This window comes from Phocoena sinus, chromosome 2 (genome assembly GCF_008692025.1).
Source record: "Phocoena sinus isolate mPhoSin1 chromosome 2, mPhoSin1.pri, whole genome shotgun sequence".
Taxonomy (NCBI): Eukaryota; Metazoa; Chordata; class Mammalia; order Artiodactyla; family Phocoenidae; genus Phocoena; species Phocoena sinus.
The window spans coordinates 80,937,605-80,958,651 of record NC_045764.1 but is presented as its reverse complement, the minus strand read 5'-3'; the positions used below and the strand labels follow the sequence as shown (position 1 = coordinate 80,958,651).

Below are 21,047 nucleotides of genomic sequence, written 5' to 3'. Positions count from 1 at the left end.
CAGTGAGTTAAAGAATTAATTATAACTTCAGGGGGAAAGATAAAAAGAAAACATCCCAGGCTTCCTCAGGCTTGGGCTTTATAGAATTAATAGCATGAAGTGAATCCCTCCTTTCCCTCCACCTCCCATCTGGCGACTATAAAGCATAAAACTATGTTTCCTTAGTATCTAACTGAATTTTAAATGCTATAAATGCCACCTCTCAACATCAGGGAGATTGTTCAGTAATAACACTAGTTGCTCAGGCTGCTTTGGTTGGGAAGTCATAGGAAAAGTTGGGGCCTCCTTGGCTCTGGTTAGCAAATCCCTAAGTCTCTGCAGAAACTACTTATACTGCACCTTAAATACTAGTCTCTTTCCCAGTGTTATAAAAAAATGAAAATTAGAGCAAATAACCCTAAAAAGGGCTACTATCTAAGGAGAAGGCTGGCAGTCCAGACTGGATCATATAGAGGAATCATGACTTGTAATCATAAATATGAGAAGTGGCCTGACATAGTGGAAAGAACAGGGGTAGGGAATTAGACGGAGTTGGACTGGAATCCTAGCCCTTCAGCTTGTCGGCTGGTTGACTATGAGTGAATCATCTAACTTCTCTGAGTCCCAATTTTCTCAAGGCTAAAACAGAGATAGATCCTCCTACTGTGCACTGCTGTTTATATATTATTTGAGGTAATATGTAATGTAAAGTCATTGGCATAATTCTTTGGACATACTAGGGGCTTAATAATTGGAAGCTATTAATAAACTCTCACTTTAAAATATCCCAAATGAATATTCTTTTCAGTAGCCCTGAGAGGGCCACTGTGCAGTGTTGTTCAGGTCATACCAACGTATTGATCACATACTGCACAACTTTGGAAGCAAAATGCACATCAATTCTGGAATCTTATTCCCATTTTACAAATGCAGTAAATTCGGCTTTTAAAGGAGTAAAAGATACACCCAAAGTTAAGTAGTAAGTGGCAGAACTTGATCTTGAACCTTAGTGGTTTATCTCCAAAACCATTGTTCTATTTTCTATTCATCCATTAATCCAAAAGTACTTGCTTAATTCCTTGCAGGCATTGTTCTGGGGAACTGGGGACACAGCAGTGAATAAAACTGTCATAAAAAACAATAACCTAGGGAGGGTGGGAGGGAGAGAGATGCAAGAGGGATGAGATATGGGAACATATGTATATGTATAACTGATTCACTTTGTTATAAAGCAGAAACTAACACACCATTGTAAAGCAATTATACTCCAATAAAGATGTAAAAAAAAAAACAACAAAAAAAACCCCCAATAACCTCCCTGGAGCTTACATTTGAGTAGCAGGAAGTAGATGGCAAATGGAAAAATGCTATACAGCATGTCAGATAGTGAAAAGGATTATGATAAAATAGGGAAAGGGGTAGGGTATGCGGGGGAGAAGGGAGTGCACCTTCACTGATAGATGGTATTGGAGGAGGAATTGAAGGATGGAGGATGGAGGTGGGGAGCAGCAGGTTGACTTCTGTGGAATCTGGAGAAAGGGCATTCTAGACAGAGGGAACAATCAGTGCAAAGACCCTAAACCCTGCCTGTCATGTGTGGGTAAGAGTTAAAAAGCCCAGCTAAGCTGGAAGGAGTGAAGCAGGGGATGAATACAAAGAGATGAGGTCAGATGGGGGTGTGTGTCTGTTGACGTAAGTAGAGCAGCCAGGTTATACAGGGCCTTGTGAGCTATCCTAAGGACTGTAGCTTTTATTCAGAGTGAAACATAAGCCACTGAAAAGTTTTAAGCAGTAGCATGAGGTTCTGACTTAGTTTCAAATAGACGACTCTGGATGTTTGGTTGGGAATAGAGTGTAGGAACCAAGAATAGGAGCAGAGGGTAGTTAGGAGGCTTCTGTATCCAGGCAAGAGGGGATGAAGGCTCACACCAGGGGGCTGGCCATGTAGGTGGAGAGAAGCAGTCAGAATCTGGGATATATTCTGGAGGTAGAACCAACATGATTACTAAAACATTGGTTGTGGGGTACAAGAAAAAAGGGGAAAGTCAATATGACATTAAAGTTCTTGGCCTAAATAACTGTAAAGATGGGACTGCCATTTAATGAGATGTCAAAAATTTGGAGAAGCAGGTTTTAGAGATGAATTAGCCATTTGGCATCAAAAGAAAATCTAAACACCAGGACTGTTACTCAGAAGAATTCAAGGACTATTATATAATCTTCTGAAATAACTGTAAAACTCTCTAATATAATAATTACTTATTTGGTAGTAAAGATATTGATACAGTAAATTCCCCATAAATCACATATGACCTTAATTTAATATTCAAATGTTTCCTTTGCTGAAAAGTTTCATACTTTTAGGTATTTCAAAGATCATTTGATGAAATCTATCATATTACATGTCTTATAAGATAGTTACTTTACTTTATTAACTTTAATATTTACTTTATTTACTTTAATAACAAAATTTCATGTATATTTCAAATATAGACAGAATACAAAACTATAACCATGTAAAATACAGACTGAATCAAACAATAAACATGCACACTTCTTATTCTAAACTGTAGGGTGCTATCTAGTTATAGCACTTTTATTTCATAGAAGAAAAAAAATTATTAGACTGTATCTGTAACTCCTTTACCATTTCGCAAATAACCGTAGAAGCTTGAAATATTTAAAATATCATTCCCAGGACTTTTCATCTTCTTATGCACAGACTCCATTGTGAAAGAACTGTTGAAATAAGATTCAAAGGATATTATTAAAGATGTATAAAAAACATTTTGAGAAATAAATTGACGATATGACTGCATGATCACTTTAACAAATTTGGGAATTGAACACATTATTTTTAGCAATATCTTTGACATTATTCTCTTCGGTGCATCTTTTTTCCCCACTTTAACTTACCTAAAACCCTAATCCCAAGTGAATTGTGAATCTTAGTTTACCAGAATTATCTTGTGATCCACTTTTACTGGAGGGGCCTTGTGACTTTAGGTCATGTGATTTGTGGCTAATGTAATAAATTTTTGAATCCTAATATGTTCATAGCTGCCAAAAAATTATCCCCAGGTACCATCAGGACTTGATGAAGACAGGCTTTACCCTAGTCCAGTGATTCAATGAGAGGACATTCAGATACTATCCAGGGATATTCTCATAGGCAGATAGCTCTTTCCTTAAAATTCAGTTTCGTCACACACTCAGTTGTTAAGCATAAAAAGATTTCTCCACCTTTACAACCACAGTGAAATGTTAGCAAAATGGCCAAATTTATTGGAAGGATTTGGAGTGACAAATCCAATACACATCGTTTTGATTTCCCTAAATATAACATGCAGTCTCCAATAGCAGATCAAATCTGAAATGGCTAATTTAGGGAAGCAGTCTCTAATCCTGACACCGCCATTCAATAATTTGTTTTAATGCAGAATTTTGTAAAGATTAACTAAAGTGTGGCAATGATTTTAAGGCCATTTAATGGAAAGCATGCTGAAAGCCCTTAGTCTCCCCTAAAGGGCACTAGATATATCCTTCACATCCTGTATTCAGTATCTGGAACAAACTTAGAATGAAAACCTCTGGCGACAATAACTGAGTCCCTCATCTGCTCTGTGGGATCGTGATTAGGCTAACAAATATAAGTTGTTTTTAAGAATTTGAAAAAATCTTGATGATCACCTATTCTATTCATCTCATTTTGTAAATGAGGAAAGCAAGGCCCAGAGGGGCTAAGTGACTAGTCCAAAGCCACATGACTAGTTTAACAACAAAACCAGGGTTCATTCTCAGGTTTTCAGGCTTGGCTGACTACAATTTTTTTTATCATACTTTAGGTGTTATTTAATTTTCTTAGTAATAGAAAGAAAAGTGCCTAACTGAAATTAAAATACATATATATTATATATATATAAATTATAAATATGAAGTTATATATTATATAAGTGTGTGTATATATATATATATATATATATATATATATATAGTAATGAACAGAAGAAAAGAAAATAGAGGAAAATTAAGTATATGAATAATGAAATTCACAGTCTCTGTTTTCTCATTATTAGGGCCACCAAACAGAAAATGGAAAACCCTATAGCATAGAAGCATAATAATGATAGGGAGTTTAACACTGAATCTACATAATCCGTATGGATTTGCTACCAGACTGTAGGTTCACTGAAGGCAGGAACTCTATTATCTAGTACCTGACACAGATATTTGTTGAACTGAGCTCTTACCAAAGAATAGAAATGTCAAGGACTATTTACCACCATGTACTGAGCAGTTCAAACGGCACATCTTCTATAAAGGCTTTCTGATGGTTTCATCTCACACTAATTATTCTCTTTACTCTGACCACCTATAATACTTACCTATACTACAAATATTTCTCCTTGTTCCTTCAGTGTTTTCTACTTATTTCATGTGCATTATCTTCATCATTTCAATTAGTTCCTACCCAAATGAGAAATTTATTTATATTTCTTCTATGAGCTAGCGCTAAAGACATATTCAGTAAGCACTTGATGAATTGAATCCAATCTTCTAACATCAGACTATGAAAAAGTATATTGAATTTTAGCAGTGGGAGAAGGTAAACACAGAGTCAAGATTAGCAATCAGGCTCTGGAGTTATACTGATGCCCAGCCTTGAATCAGCTTGTAAGGCTCTGAATTAATATTGGGGTTGATACTTTCTCTCCATAAGCCTCAATATCCTCATCTATACAATAAGCAAAATAATCGTACCTAAACCCCAGCTTTGCTGTGCACATGAAGTGAAATCATGTATGTAAAGGGCTTACATGTTGACTAGTAGATATTAAACACTCAAAAGACAATGCCTATTATTACTAAACTGTACTTTCTATAAGTGAATTAATGATAACCTCTTCTATTTTAATATGCTGAAGTCTGAATTAAACAGTGGGATTTGAGGTACGAAATTTTTCCTTTCCTAATGATATATGAAGTATATCATCATAGGCATTTATTTAAATGTTTTTTGTTCATACTTAATTCACAACAAGTAAATGGATTTCAAGGTGTGTGTGAATCTATCTACCTATCTATCTATTGAATCATTCAGCATCCAGTACTGTGAATTTCCTGGCACATATTATGAGAGCAATGGATATTTGTTGGATGAATAAATTTTAAAACATATAGATATATTGCCCAAAGTCGTCTCCAATCTCAAAGAATTAAAAGGAAGATTTTCTTAAAATTGTTTTAAGCTAAAGGAGATGTTGCATATTTACTCTTCATCTAAAGGAAGGAAGGAAGGAAGGAAGGAGAGGAGGGAGGGAGGGGGGAGGAGGGAGGCTAGAGAGCTAAATATAACAAATAATGAGAATTTTTTAATGTCGTAAATAAGAATAGTCAAAATCTCTGAGCATGTCTTACCTGTCAATTCCACATGCCAGTTCTAAAGGCATGTTGACTAACTTATTAACTAAAAATAGTTTGCTCAATAAGTAAAAGATAGTGTTTGGCTCTTGCAAAGAATCAGAATTATCTTCCGGTCTTCTTGGCATCCCAGCCTGATTTGGAAGAGTGGAAGTGTATTTATTTGACAAGTCCAAAACTTTTCTGGAAAACAAATTTACTTTTGAAGAGTCTTTTTTCATTTCAGCATTGCATGAATCCCAACCTGGCAGCATCAATGAGAAGTGATCTTCATTTGAAGCAAGTCCTAAAGAAACGGGACCCTGAAGCTTTAAAATATTGAGATGCTTAATGCAAAGATTGTCTAATTCTTTATCCACTCCCCATGGCAAAAGGCAAGATAGGAGCAATTTAGCTGTGTCTATTGTGAGGTTGGCATTGACTTTTCTAGATTGCTTAGGGTGCATCTTTTTGGAGCTCTTTATTTTCTTCTGCCTTTTAATGCCATCATTTTCTTCTGATAACTTCATGGTATTTTCTCCTTGGGCTGGGCTTTCACTAACAGGCTTGGCTTGTGCCTCCACTGAGAGAGGACCACAGGCAGTCTTATTTCTTTTCAGTGTCAGTGTTTTCTTCTCTACTGTGCTTTTGGCTCTTCTCAGGATCTCACTGCCATAGAATGAATTGGAAGGGTCAACGTCACAGATTGGAGTTGGCAGCAAAAGTTCAACAAGGTTTTCCAGATCAAATAGAAGGATATGAAAACCAATGTTACTCCATTTTGTCTTCACAGGCAAGACATTAAAAGGTCCTGAGAAACACTTGGCATCAGCGACCTGAGGGAGATTTTAAAAATTTATGTGTCAAAGTTCTTATTTTTAAGTGATTTTATTAAAAGTTCCATGATATTAAAACGGCATAAAAAGAAATTAAGTAGCAGCACAACCCAAGGCATTTTAATTTTTTGCCTTAGCTATAAAAATTCCCCTCTAAATTCAACATTCTATATTCTAATTTTTTTGAAAAACTTTTCCTTTCTAAAACTTTCATTTTTTTCCTCTAAAAAATATGAATTAGGCCTATAGAGTAAGATGGCATCAGATTAACTTTCTTCCAGATACACTTTCATATCTTCTTATCAGTATAGCCATGAAAACGTACAATAGGGGAAAAGTGGGTATGAAAATTGAGAAGAACAGTTAGAGCACCTGCAGTAATTTAAGAAGTCTTTTAACAAAAATGGTCTCTCGAAATTTGTTTAAAATTTTTAATAATTGGAAGTAACCTAAATGTGAACCAGTATCAAATTGCTTTTTTTTTTTATTTTAAAGGCTCGCCTTGTGGACTTGCATTTGTTCTTTCTCTAAGATGGTTTTGCCCTAGATACTGGCATGGTGGGCTCCCACAATTCAGTTATGTTCCTGTTCATTTAGGGTGCCTTACTTGAGTACCATATACTCTCATGCCAACCTATTACTCTCTGTCTTCTTCCTTGCTTTTTTTTCTTCATAGTACTAATTTTTACCTTATATTATATTAAATATTTATTTGTTTACTGTATATCTTCCCCAGTATCATTCAAACTACACCCCTGGTGTTTTGTGCATCCCTTTGTTCCCAATGCCTATAAAATAATGCTACTATACAGTATTATTATTACTATACAGTATTATAAATATTTGTTGAATGAACAATTAGTATATATATACAATGGAATATCATCCAAATATATTTAAATGATGGTGTACGACTATATTTTGGGGGGGAAATGTGTTCTATTAGGCAGGAAAAAATCCTTTTTGTAAAACTATGGGACTTCTCTGGTGGCACAGTGGTTAAGAATCCGCCTGCTGGGCTTCCCTGGTGGCGCAGTGGTTGAGAGTCCGCCTGCCGATGCAGGGGACGCAGGTTCGTGCCCCGGTCCGGGAAGATCCCACATGCCGCGAAGCGGCTGGGCCCGTGAGCCATGGCTGCTGAGCTTGTGCGTCCGGAGCCTGTGCTCCGCAACAGGAGAGGCCACAACAATGAGAGGCCCGCGCGTACCACAAAAAAAAAAAAAAAAAAATAGAACCTGCTCTGAGTCAATACCCCTGCCTACTGTCAGAGGTTAAATACTATCTTGAATTCCATGTTTATGATTTCTTTGCTTTCATTTAGTGTCCTAATCTTAAATATCTATTCCTAATTAATCTATTTGATTCTGCATGTTCTCAATTTTCATAAAAATATAATTATGCTGCTTATAATTTTCCATGATTTGCTTTATTTATGCTGAATTTTGCGACTGTGAGATTCATATTTGTTGATGATTACAGCTGTAGTTCTTTCATTTTTACCACTATAAAGTATTATACTATATGATAACTACAGTTTATTCATTTAAATGGATATTTAAATTATCTTCAAGATTTAGTATTACAAAAAGAAAAAAAGGCACAGTGAATATTCTTCTGGTGAAGACTTTCTTCTGGTGCACATCTGCAAAACTTGCTAGAGTGACATTGATAATTCATAGGATACGCACAACTTCAACTCTGTTATATTTTCCCAAATAATTGTATCAATTTATAAGTCTCAGTAGCACTGTATAAAGAGTTTCCATGCTCCACATCCTTATTAATACAGGATCTCATTTTTGTCAATATGGGGATATAAGATAGTATCCCTTGTAGTTTTAATTTTCTTTTTTTTAATTATTACCTTAATTATCATTGCAATATTTCATTATCTTTTCACATTTGTTCTATAAAGTGTCTGCCTATGGCTTCTATGAACTTTCGTTTGTCTTTTCCTTATTGATTTTTAGGGTTATACATTCATTCTAGAGGTAATCTTTTGTTGGTTATGTGGTCCAAATACTTCCCTCTATTTGTGGCCTGTCGTTTCTCTATTTTTAATAGTGTTTTACGATGAACACTGAATTCCTATTTTAATGCTATCAAATTTATGAAATATTTACTTTAAAAATTATAGGTATCCAGAGGATATAAAATTATTTACCTATTTTTTTCCCAAAATTTAAAGTTCCACACAACTTTTTAATTCTTTCATACTTTTCTCTTTCATATTTGTGTTTGGTTCTCAATTGGGAATAATTTTCATGTTTTTTAAAATTTTGACATTCAATTATTCCAACGTTATTTGTGAATTTGTCCTTTTCTCACTGATCTCTTTCCCTGGGACATTAATCAATTTATCTATGACTGCACAATACTCCATTGTATAACAGCTTCATGAAAAGACTTTAAGAGGTGATTAGGTAGTTTCTCCTATCCTGTTCTTTTACTCCTTTATATAAATTTGAGGATGTTTATCAAATTCCAGATTATATCTCCCACTTACTTAGATAGTGCTTAATTTCTTTTGATAGCTTTATAATATAATTTATATTATTTGCCTATAATTTTTAAACTTTCTGTAACACCTATAACTATGGGTCCTTTTTCATTTCTGACATTATTTTTGTTGCTCTTGTTTCTTTCTTGCCAGAAGTTTCTCAGTTTTTATTTTCTTTTCAAAGAATCAACTTTGACTTTGTTCATCCTCTCAACGGAATCATGTTTTTCTTAGGAGATAGTTTCGCTGAGTATACTATTTTAACTTATTCTCTCACAGCAATTTTAAGGCATTATTCTGCAGTCTTCTGGTTTCCTTTGATGTGGTTGACCTGTCACATAGAGAGCTGATAGTCTGTCACTCCATCTGGCCTTTCTCTCTGCTGCTTTTTAGATCTTGTCTTTAATATTTTGCATACAATCACAGAATCACTGTGATTCTTCTAGGTATGTATGTTTTCCCCCAATCTTTCTTACATTGTATCTGAGTGTTCCTATCCTTCGTTAATTTTGTGAAGTTCTCAGACTTGTCTTTTTGAATATCTTCTCTCTCTATCCTATTATCCCCTTATGGAACTCTGATTAGCTATTTGTCACTCTATCCCCTTTCATGTTTTTCATCTCTTTGTCTCTCTGTGTCACATGCTGGGCAATCACTTCAGAATTTCTTCTAATTTGCCAGTTTTCTTCCTCCCTGTCTCTATCGTGTCATTTAACTTATCCATGGATTTTCAAATTTCAACTTTTACATTTTTCATTTCTAGAAGTTTTATTTGACAAATTGGTCATTTTTTAGTCAGTTATTTCTTACTTACATTTTTCAAGCCTTCTTTTATTTCTTTAAGCATACTTATTTTGCATTCTGTATCTATAGTTCCAATTTTTGAAATCCTTGTGAATATGACTCTTTTTTATTTTGCTGATGCTCTCCTGTTTCCTTATATGTTTTGTAAGTGTGTGTGTGTATGTGTGAAACATTATCGGTGAGAATCCTTTGAGACGTGGGTTAAAGATGCATTCTTCAAGAGAGTATTTGTATTTTTGACTGCCAGGTACTCAGGGGTACCACCAGCAGGTCCCTATTTAAATAAAAACTTTACCTTAAGAGTTTTTCATTTCTTGCAAGTAATGTGAATCCTAACCCTCAATCTGTGTGAAGTTAGGTTATGGTTATCAATTTTCAGGCAAACCTACTTTCCCCCATCCATCTTGGGCTAAAACCAACAGAAAAATCTTTATTATCTCCATTTGTGGAATATATCCCTCACCTTGGTTCACTTTTTCACTGCATATACAGCTCTTAGAGAATAACGGATTTGCGCAATTTTCTCCAACCTAACTTCCCATCAATACACTGGGCCTGGACATTCCCGCTAATTCCCTCTAATTACCTGTGTCACAGTTAAAACCAAAGCTGAGAGAACCCAGAGACTAGCAAATGGTCTTTCAGCTTTCTCTCTCCTGTCTGGATTTGTGTTCTCATTTTGTTTTTCACCTCTAAGAGTTGCCTTAAATTTCATTTAAACTAACATGTATTATTTTTAAGGATGAATTTTAAAATACTTTATTCACTACTTTTAGAGAATTAATCAATGCTGTTGTTCAGACTATTAGTCTACAAAGAGACAGAAATTGGGTTTGTAAAGAACACTAAAAATTAAAATACTCAGTTTTGATAATGGAGCAAGAAAATGGGCACTCTCACACACTGCGTGATGGGTGTAAGCTGGTATCTCTTTCATGGAAGGCAATTAGCAAAATGTATCAATAACCTTAAACTATTATATACCCTTGGATGCAGAAATTCTTCTAAAAATAATTTATCCTGGGGTAAAATTACAAAGATGCACAAAATTATATGAAAAAGAATGCTCATTGTTAAATTTTCTATATCAATAAGCTGAAAGTAAATGTTCCATAATAGAGATTTGGCTAAAACATTATGGTATATGCACACATTAAAATATTAAGTAGATATTAAAAAGAGTCCTTTATAAAATACATAATGTCACAGCAAGAACTTCACATATATTGTCGATAGAAAATATCTAGATTTGAAAAGTACAGTTTGATTTTTTACAAAACTGCAGATTTCTTATGACTCCTTCTGATTATATCTATTTTTAAAACGCCTACAAAAATTTATATTTTACCATACTAAACAAAAGCTGTTTTTAAAAAGTAATACAAATTGACAGAGAAAATAGTAATAATAGATATGGCTATCTAAATATTTTTAACAGGTACCTCTAAAAAAAAAAAGTGCATTAATCAGGTTAAACTTAAAAGTGTAAGAAAAACAATTACAGCATAAATGATCAAAGGCTAATATTTTAGATATTTAAAGAACTCACAAAAATTATTTAGCCATATACTCAAGAGAAAAAATGAGAAAAGGAGATTAAAAAAATATCACAGAGGGGAATAGTTTTTAAACCATTTGTCCCAGTAAAAAGGAAACAAGTATAAAATTTTATATACTATACCAGTTTTGATCCCTTAAATTAGATAGAATTTTCACAGATTTGTAACAAACAAAAAGTAGAGTATCCGAAACTGTTGAGTGATCATTTCAAGGTGAACTCTGATAAGATCTAGATGTCCTTAACATTTTTCAAAACTATTGTGATAATATGTATCAAGAGTCTTAAATATATTGAGTATCATCTTCCCTAATTGAGATGCTACTTCATGTTCTTGAAGGTTACCATTCCCAGTCCATCCTTTGGGTTTATGCCTGGTTTTCTTTCATTCAGCTGTCATTCAAGAGGTCCTTGCTGAGTATGTATTAAGTAGAACATGGTGTGAGAAGCTATCCACCCAATACAGAACAAGACCCAGCATCTGTATGGATGCAGCTCACATTCTTTACACTCAGAGGGGAGAGACAGATGTGCCAAGCACTAACCACATAGCTTAGATGAGGGCAGTATAAGCAAAAATATAGGAAACTAGAAAGATCTGAAGAAGGCATCTCAGCCTGAAAGATACAAGTAGGAGTCTAAGCAGAAGTGACACCAAACTGAGATCTGAAGGATAAAGGAGAAATGAACTGAAGAAAAGTGAGAGGCCAAGTATTCCAGGCAAAGGGAAGAGAATGGGAAGCCCCCTAGAGTGATGGCTGGAAGAGGAGTGAGAAGGTATGTAGGGATCATGCACTGTGACAATCTTAGTTTGTCTACAGAGTACAGTACGGGAATGAATTACAGAATGAGACAGACAGGACAGGAGCCAGATTACACTGAAGCCCTGCAAACTGTTGAGTTTCAAATTTACTCAAAGAGCAGTTATGACCCTTGAAGGGTATTAAGCAAGGAAGTCACCTATTCACAAACTATAGCCATAGTTTCTTTTGAATTAGGGGTTAATGAAGCAGGCTGAAGACAGGGTTTCGCCCCCCTGTGCACTTCCACTTCCCTAAGCAATAATATTCTCTGGACACAACAGCTAGACCTCCTCAATTACTGGGCCACTCAAAAATCACAGCAATGATTCTAGCAGTATACACATTCCCTGGTCTGGTCTCATCTTCTTATTTTGAGATCCACACCACCACAATAGGCCCATTGTACTGCCATAAACAAAACCCCTAAATTTCTGTCCCTAAATGTGATCACCTTAAGCCTCAGGAGCAACTGGATGTTTTACAATATTTTCAAATCACAAATGTTATTCCAAATTTATTTAACATACAACAAAGTTGGCTTCCATTTGGAAATAAGTCCATTGGACAATATGTATAAACCATTGTTATATTTGAATGTACTAAAATGATTAAATGTTATAATGCTAGCCAGTGATCATTGTTTGAGCATTTTAAAATCTTTTAAGAAATAGTATATTTTTAAAGTCACATCACCAAAGGATTTGAAAAACAATATTTACCATTGTTTTAGACATAAGTAACATAGAAAGCAAATAAATACCTATAATAGTAATTCCTGGGTTTTAACATATCATGAACTGGGCAATACATAACTTTTAGTAATGTGTAGCAAAGGTTACGGTAATTCTTAAACTTATTTATATTTATATGTTACCTATATACAATATATTTCTCAGATAAGAATTCTATTAACAGTAACCTGCTAAATCATGACTGAATGATGTTGTGTAAAAATATAAATGTAATTATATTACTTTTAGAATGATAAAGTATATGTAAGCCATCATTATAACAGGAGTGTTTTAGAAACATTTACCAATCTGGTTACAATAAAAAGTCTAGAATAAATAATTAAATACAAGAGTATTTCATTCAATCTATGTCACTGCAAAAATGTGAGGGCTAAATATAAATTTTAAGTTATTAGTTTACATGTTGTTTATAGAATGCTCTCTGATTGCTTGGCAGATACTTCCCCAAAATGTACTGTCCAGGTTTTGCATACATCAGAAGGTGCTGGTTTTTTCCCCAACTTCACATCATGTTTAGTCTTACTCTCTGACATTCAGGTTGAGGCAAGAGTGGAGGTATGGTTTACAATCAGGACAGCAAGAGGGTGGCACTAAAGAACAATGGTCCATTCCAACCTCTGAACTTTGTGAGGCTGGGGAGTAAAATGGTACTCATATATCTACATGTGAATGCTCTAAACAGCAGGTGGGGAGTAGAAGGAGGCACACAGAGCTGAGCTCTTTGTCTGAAGTACACAGATTTGGGGAAAAGCTACTGAGTCAGAAAGTCTACAAGTAGAATCCCAGATGGACAGCAGGCAGAAATTATTCTGCTATCAGCAAGAACCCAGAATAAATGACAGGTAAAACTAAAGTTAACAACACAAAATTCAAGCTCTCAACAGCCCAGTATACCTGTAAAAAAGAAAACCGAAAAAGACCCAAACGTTTGGAGGAAAACAATGTAAAAGGTGTGAAGGTGTAAGTCTAACATCTTTATAAAAAAAATGTCTATTCACTTATTTTTTTCTTCATCTTACTGTGTTCAGTTGTGCCTCTTCTTTTCCTATCTGATTCAGAAAGACAAAATGGTTTAAAAAGACTGTTTTTACCTTCTGTCTTTGAAGGTGGAAATACACTGTCTAACAACATGTTCTGATAAAACTTCTTACTGAAAACAAATTGGATCCCCCACTGAGTTTGTTTTGAAAGAATCTGACCTGCCCAACCCACCACAGATACAAAATGCATCTGGTAAAACTGATGCTTAAAATTACACTCACCTGCTCACTCTTGTGATTTTTGTGCAATAATACCTAGTACAAACATTTAAATCCTAAGTGAGAAAACATATAGATGATAACTGGCAAATATTTTAGATATTTAGTTTTGTTAGAGTAAGAAGAATTTAGAAATGATTTAATCTGGCCCCTTCCCCTTACACAAGGGAAAATGAGGGACAGAGAAGTAAAGTGATTTGTTCAAAGTTACCCGTTTGGTAAATTGCCAAGTCAGGATTCTCAAGTCTGTTTTTTTCTATCTATTCTTCAGATGATATTATCAACTTAAGTTTTTCAAAGAATGGAATAATGTTTTTTTATTTATTGTTTCTAAGATATACAGAGGGCCCTCATTAGCTAAGCATTCCTTTTATGAAACACCATATTCACTGAGATGTATAAGGAAGAAAAAGTAATCATTATATGAAAATATTTACTAATGAGCTGACCATTTATAAAATTAGTACCCAAACACTCCTCCCTTTCTAACATCCATCAGTCAGGTTCTGACTGATTATCAAATAATGCAATCCAGTTGCAAAGTAAATAGCAAATACTATTAAAAATGCAGGATTACACTAAATCCAGACAGGGATGTTGGAACTATCTGAGTCAGACCCATTGTCATTGACTAATAAGAATCCAGCAGAGAAGACCAGTTAACTGAGGAAGAGAAAATTAATTCAGATGCTTCAAATGACAAACTTGTAACATAAAATATATAAGAGAGGCCTGTGAAACACTTGATTATCTTTTTGTTTTGTTTTGTTTTTGTTTTCACTTGATTATCTTTTAAATGGTTTTCTAAAATAACTCTATATTATTCAATATAAAATTCAAACATGAAGTAAAATGTAACATATTATGTACCATACAGTTTAATTTAAAAAAATACACAAAACAAAACACATGATTTGTTCTAAAGAAGTAGTATATTACAATCATAATCTAAATTTTGTTAAATATAATATAAATCACATTTTAATAATTATAACTTTATTTTTAGTTTAAAATTAAAAAAATTTTTGGACCTTTCTAACAGCTAACTCAACAGATTAACCCATGCTTTATAATCCTCCTGACCACTGGTAGGCTATGTTCTACTTTCTGCCTTCTAATCACAAGAACTATGATGTTTGCTTGTCGGTACTTTCACCTTTGCGTTCTCAATATTCTTTCCCAGGCTTATAACTTTAATTGCATAATTTAATAAGTTATATAAAAATTGGGGAATTCTGCATGTAAAATATAGCCCCTGAGAAAACACAGTTTAGTAATCTGTACAGAGGTTCAGAATTAGCCTCCCCAAAATGTATCACTTTTGCATGAGGATTATTTTGAACTAAAGGTAATCCAGACCCTGAGAGTTCAAGAGAAACTACTGCCCCTCCCCTAACTAGCTAGAAGAATTTAAGTTGGGGATTTTTCCCAGAAAAGAGTTATAACCAGAGACAGATTTTATCTAAGTGGCTCCATCTATATGTCAAGGCAAACGTCTAATTACCCACACATGTGCTCTTCTGCTTATCATCCTGTGAATGACCCTCCTGTCCTTGAAAGCCCCAGACTCCTATCCCCTTCCTTAGCTCAGGATGTCATATATACCTCATTTTACCTTTCTATCTCTAACCCTCTCGTGTATGTGGGATTCCCATAAGTATAAAATTAAATTTGATTTTCTCCTGTTAATCTGTCTTATGTCAATTTAACTCTTAGACCAGCCAGAAGAACCTAGAAGGGTACAGGAAAGTTTTCTTCCTCCCTGACATCCGAATGACTCTATGGTGATGAGTCACTCTAACAACTTCTTTTTAACTAGGTATGGATGAAGCCATGTAGCAGATCAGAAAATAATCATAAAAATATACAAAGATTCAGCACTCTGGTTACTCTGTAATTTTTTTAATTCTTCCTATTCTTTAAATAAACAAAAAACTGGAAGTCACAGTTGATGCATTGCAAGTGTAGTTCATGCCAGAAAAAAGATTAGGAATTCTAGAAAATGTATCTATACTCAAGGGAAAGTATCCACATCAAAAGATTTGTGACAATGGGAGTTTTTCAAGTAAGGATGGCACAGATGATGGAGGGTGGGGGGAAATGTGGTATCTGTGTATTGAACACTACCACTGAGAAATTATATGATGATTAACAAACATGGTAAATTTACAGAAAAGGTAACACAATTTCTTGAAGTAGAAAATTTTCTGAGAAACAACTCTGCAACGTAGATGAATTTATGACCTAATATACCTAATATATAAGAAGTTATCTTTAAAACTCATGCCACAAAAAGCAGAGAATACAGTACATGAATACAAAAGGAAATTACAGTAGCTGCCTACATCTTTGCTACAAAAAACTTCAGATAGCTACGTTTTTTAAAATTAATTTTTACTGGAGTATAGTTGCTTTACAATGTTGTGTTAGTTTCTTGCTGTACAGCAAAGTGCATCAGTCATATTCCCCTCTTTTTTAGATTTCCTTCCCATTTAGGTCACCGTGGAGCATTGCGCAGAGTTCCCTGTGCCATACAGTAGATTCTCATTAGTTATCTATTTTATACATAGTAGTGTATATATGTCAGTCCCAATCTCCCAATTCATCCCCCCGTTCCCCCTTTGGTAACCATAAGTTTGCTCTTTATGTCTGTGACTCTATTTTTGCTTTGCAAATAAGTTCATCTCTACCATTTTTTTAGATTCCATATATAAGTGATATTATACCCTATTTGTTTTTCTCTTTCTGACTTACTTAACTCTGTATGGCAGTTGCTAGGTTGATCCATGTCTAAGGAATGTCATTATTTCACTCATTTTTATGGCTGAGTAATATTCCGTTGTATATATGTACCACATCTTCTTTATCCATTCCTCTGTTGATGGACCTTTAGGTTGCTTCCATGTCCTAGCTATTGTAAATGGTGCTGCAGTGAACATCGGGGTGCATGCATCCTTTCAAATTATGGTTTTCTCCAGGTATAAGCCTAGGAGAGGGATTGCTGGGTCATATGGTAGCTCCATTTTTACTTTTTTAAGTAACCTCCATAGTGGCTGCACCAATTTACATTCCCACCAACAGTGTAGGAGGGTTTCCTTTTCTCCACACCTTCTCCAGCATTTATTGTTTGTAGAATTTTTGATCATGGCCATTCTGACCGGTGTGAGGTGATACCTCATTGTAGTTTTGATTTGCATTTCTCTAATAATTAGTGATGTTGAGCATCTTTTCATGTGTTTGTTGGCCATCTGTATGTCTGCTTTGGAGAAATGTCTATTTAGGTCTTCCGCCCATTTTTTGGATTGGGTTGTTTGTTTTTTTGATATTGAGCTGCTTGTATATTTTGGAGATTAATCGCTTGTCAGTTGCTTCATTTGCAAATATTTTCTACCATTCTGAGGGTTGTCTTTTCATTTTGGTTATGGTTTCCTTTGCTGTGCAAAAGCTTTTAAGTTTAATTAACTAGTTCTGTTTTATGACAAACTAACAAATCCTAGAGGTTTTGAAAATATCAGTTGACTTCTAGTCAAGATGGCAAAGTTTAGACTTTGGAGCAAATTATTTCTTCCAAATGGATACCAGTGATGGATGAAATATTTTTTAAAAGAAATTTTAAAAGGTTTAGACAAGCTCAAAAACAAAATAGACATCTTCGAGGGCCAAAATGGGACAGAAACACAAAGTGCTGAGTGTGGAAGTGAAGTCACAGGCCTTTAAGCAGGTGCCAGGCTTTAGAGTTTAGCCCCTGAGGTTAACGTCACTATGGAGGGTAGCTGACCTAGAACAATTTTAACTTGTAACTAAATCGACCCACAAGCTCATTCCCTAATTAGACAGAAATATACTTAGTATCAGTATGGTCCAGGCCTTATTCTGGACTGAGGACCTTGAAAAGGTAGACAGACGCAACAGTAAAACCAAAAGAGAATATCAGCTGAGTATAGAGGGAGGAAGGAAAATAAAATACACCAAAATGAAAAAAACACAAGAAAATTGCTCTAGAAATGAGTCTATAAACCAAAATTCCAAAACACTGAAAATCTAATAGCTAAAAAATAAAAGCTGAGATATATACTTACTCCAGATGAAATCAATGCTTTAGAATGGACTGAAAAAAAAAATCATCAAAGAGAAATTGAAGGAATAATATTCACAAAAATGCATAAGGAGCTATGAAAGAAAAAAAGAAAATGAACAAATGAGAAAGCATTTATTAGAAATATTAGGAAAGTACGGTGATTGTATTTAAAATGCAGTAGAGGTATATTAGAAAACTACTGTTAATAAGTATATGGCCACATCAGTGGCCTGGCTTTAAGTTACACTTTACTATTACTTATTCTGTATAAAACTTTTATTAAAGTCTTGAGTGAAGTGGCATGTCATTCAATTTTTAATCATACTTTTTGTCAATAAAGGTGAAAGTTTTCTATGTCAACATCTCAGTTAAAGCTATTTCACTGTCAGCATGGAGTTATAGAAATTAAGTTGAAAATGTTTGTAAAATTCAATTATAACCTGATCTACCATACCAAAACACAATTAATTACAATATAAGTGATTGTAATAGCAAATACAAGAAAATCTTTTAAATTAAGTAATTATATATTTAAATTGAATATCCAGACTAACTACATTAAAACTTTTAAACCATTAAATTAAATTAAATCTGGAGGAGCAGATTCTCCTAATTGGATCTGTACTGCAGTACTAGTCTCCTCACTAAGATAGTCCACTTCATCTCCTGACATCCCTGGCAGCAACATTCTTCCAGTAAACCAGGCTAAAATCTGAATATCATCTTTTCCTTCTCTGAAATCCTCCTTCAATGCCTCTCATACCATGTTCCCTCCTTCACTTTTCATTAATGATTCATTCATTCATCTATCAGATGTTTATTAAGCATTTACTACATGCCAGGCACTGTGCCATATGTGGAAGACTCAGTGGTGAGCAAGACCAATGGTCCCTGAAGCATGCACCTCGCAGTCTAGTTCATCTCACTCAAATTGTCCCCCAACCTTCTTTCCTATTTGCAAACTGTGCTTGGCACTGCTGCCTGATTCTTCTGCTGTTAGTAGCTAGTTTTGACTTTTTAGCTTTTTTGATTTCTTTGCCTCTGTGCCTCTTCTCATGCTGGGAATGCCCTAACACCCATCTACAGAAATTTTACCCCTAACGAAAGCTCATTTCCCCAAGAGATTTCCCTACACAAACTTTTTCTAATATCCTCTTCCAGCTGTAATCTTGCCTTCCTTGGATTTCTTTTATGACATTTTAATTTCTTTTTCAACATTTACCTTTTGTCTTCATCATATGTATAAGTATCAATACCATTATTGTCACCCACTCCAACCTCTAAATAGCTGAGCGTGCCTCAACCTCAGTGCATTATACCAACAGGAATTTGTTCTGTTAAGAGTTCATAAAACATGAGATCTTTTACAGAAGACTTCATTGAGTCTAAAAGTGCAGGTCAGCCAAGTCATGTAAACATTGAGCGCAAGCATACTTATTTCAAGGCATCCTCCCTCTAGTAACTATTCAATACCAAAACATAATGATTAAGATGTTATTCCAGGTCTTTTTGAAAAATAAATAAAAGCCAGCACAGTTTAAAAATAATTAAGTATGCCTTTGTTTCTGGTAACTTGGGATTCAGCCCTCAGGTGTTAGTCCTGCACATTTCCACAAGCCCATCTTTGTGACCAGAGGAATTCATTTAAGAAACTGTCACCTAAGTGAAAAATAAGTGCCTCACAACACTAGCCCATTTAAGCACCTAATTATAGGGTGAGTCAAGAGTCAACTTGCTTCCTAACAGATGGCCTCCAGTCAGTGGGTTTCTGTCTACCCAGAGCTACAGTTAGGGTGCCCCTACTCTTGGGTCTTGGCATACTTGGATGTCATTGCCCTGACTTTGAACTATGACTCCTCAAAATCTTATTGATGCAGAATTTCGGGTTGTTTGGAAGAGCACAAAGTGTTCCCCAAGTAAGCCATTTCTCCATAGATTACAAATGAAAACCACTGTTTTCTATGCCTTCTTTGAACATACCTGTGCCTGAAATCATAGAACACATTTCAGGTTCTTTAAAAAATTCTTTGAAATGGAATTTCAGGGTGAAAAATATGTGCCTTTAAAATGTTGGTTAAATTGTTAGACTATGCTCCAGCAAGGTTGTTTCAAAACACACTTGAACCAAAAATGAGTAATTATTTCATCATGTCATTAAAGAGTTCATCACTTTTTAAGAAATTACTAATTTGATTATAAAAATATGCATTGATATTTTTTAGTGAGAAAAACTTAATGACTATTTGTAGATTTTTCTGTGATTTAAGTGTTAATATTTGCCCCATTTCCTATTTTATTATTTATCTTTTCCTTATCAAATGGTAAGAGCCCCTTTGTATGTAAAGATATTGATCATCTGTTGAATATATTACAAATATTTTTCAAGTATCATTAGACTTTAAATTTATAGATCTTTGGGGTTTTTGCAATATGATTTTTAAAATTTAAATAGTAAAACTATAATTTTTTTCACGTATATTTAGAGAATTTTCCCACTCTTAGGCCCTTCACAATTACTAAAAATATTATGTATTTTTGTCTAGTAATCTATGTTTCTATGTTTAAAACTTTTATTCATCTTAAGTTTATTTTTGTTAAAGGTAGAGAGTAGGATATAATTTTATATTTTTCCCAGAAATTACTCTCAATTATACAAAAGCCACTTATTTACTTTCCTCTATGATTTTAAGTGCCATCTTTTCCAAAGAGCAAATTATGATTTATATACATCCTCATTCCTGAACTCTTTTTTTCTTTTCCATTTATCTATTTATCTGTTCTTGAACCACTAATGAACTCTACTTCAGATAGATGGATGGAGAGATGATAATGTTTGACATCTGAGAAAAAAGCCCCATGTCCATTTTTCTTCATTTTTTTAACTTTCCTTAGCTCATTTTATACATTTATTTCTCCAGGCGAATTTTTTGCAATCAACTCACCAGGTTCCCAAAAACCCACCAGGGAGATTTTGGAAGTTATTGTTATTAAATGTACAGATTTGTGACTATGGAAATCTTTAAAATACTGTACTTTCCATCTGGGATTACATTGTTACTAAATCAAGATATTTTTCAG

At 34.3% G+C, this 21,047-nt stretch overlaps 1 protein-coding gene across 5 annotated transcripts in view; it reads right to left on the bottom strand.

The window, feature by feature from the left end:
• WDR72 (WD repeat domain 72) overlaps window positions 1-21,047 on the bottom strand; it is a 211,370-nt gene that overhangs the window by 83,215 nt on the left and 107,108 nt on the right. For all 5 annotated transcript variants that reach the window (XR_004348550.1, XM_032623443.1, XM_032623444.1 and 2 more), the window contains 2 exons: window positions 5,398-6,215; window positions 2,627-2,718 (listed from right to left, as the gene is read on the bottom strand). Coding sequence is in view for 4 of the 5 variants with exons in the window: in XM_032623443.1 (XP_032479334.1) it covers window positions 2,627-2,718; window positions 5,398-6,215 (910 nt within the window). In the remaining variant the exon portion in view is untranslated. The remainder of the gene's footprint in view (window positions 1-2,626; window positions 2,719-5,397; window positions 6,216-21,047) is intronic.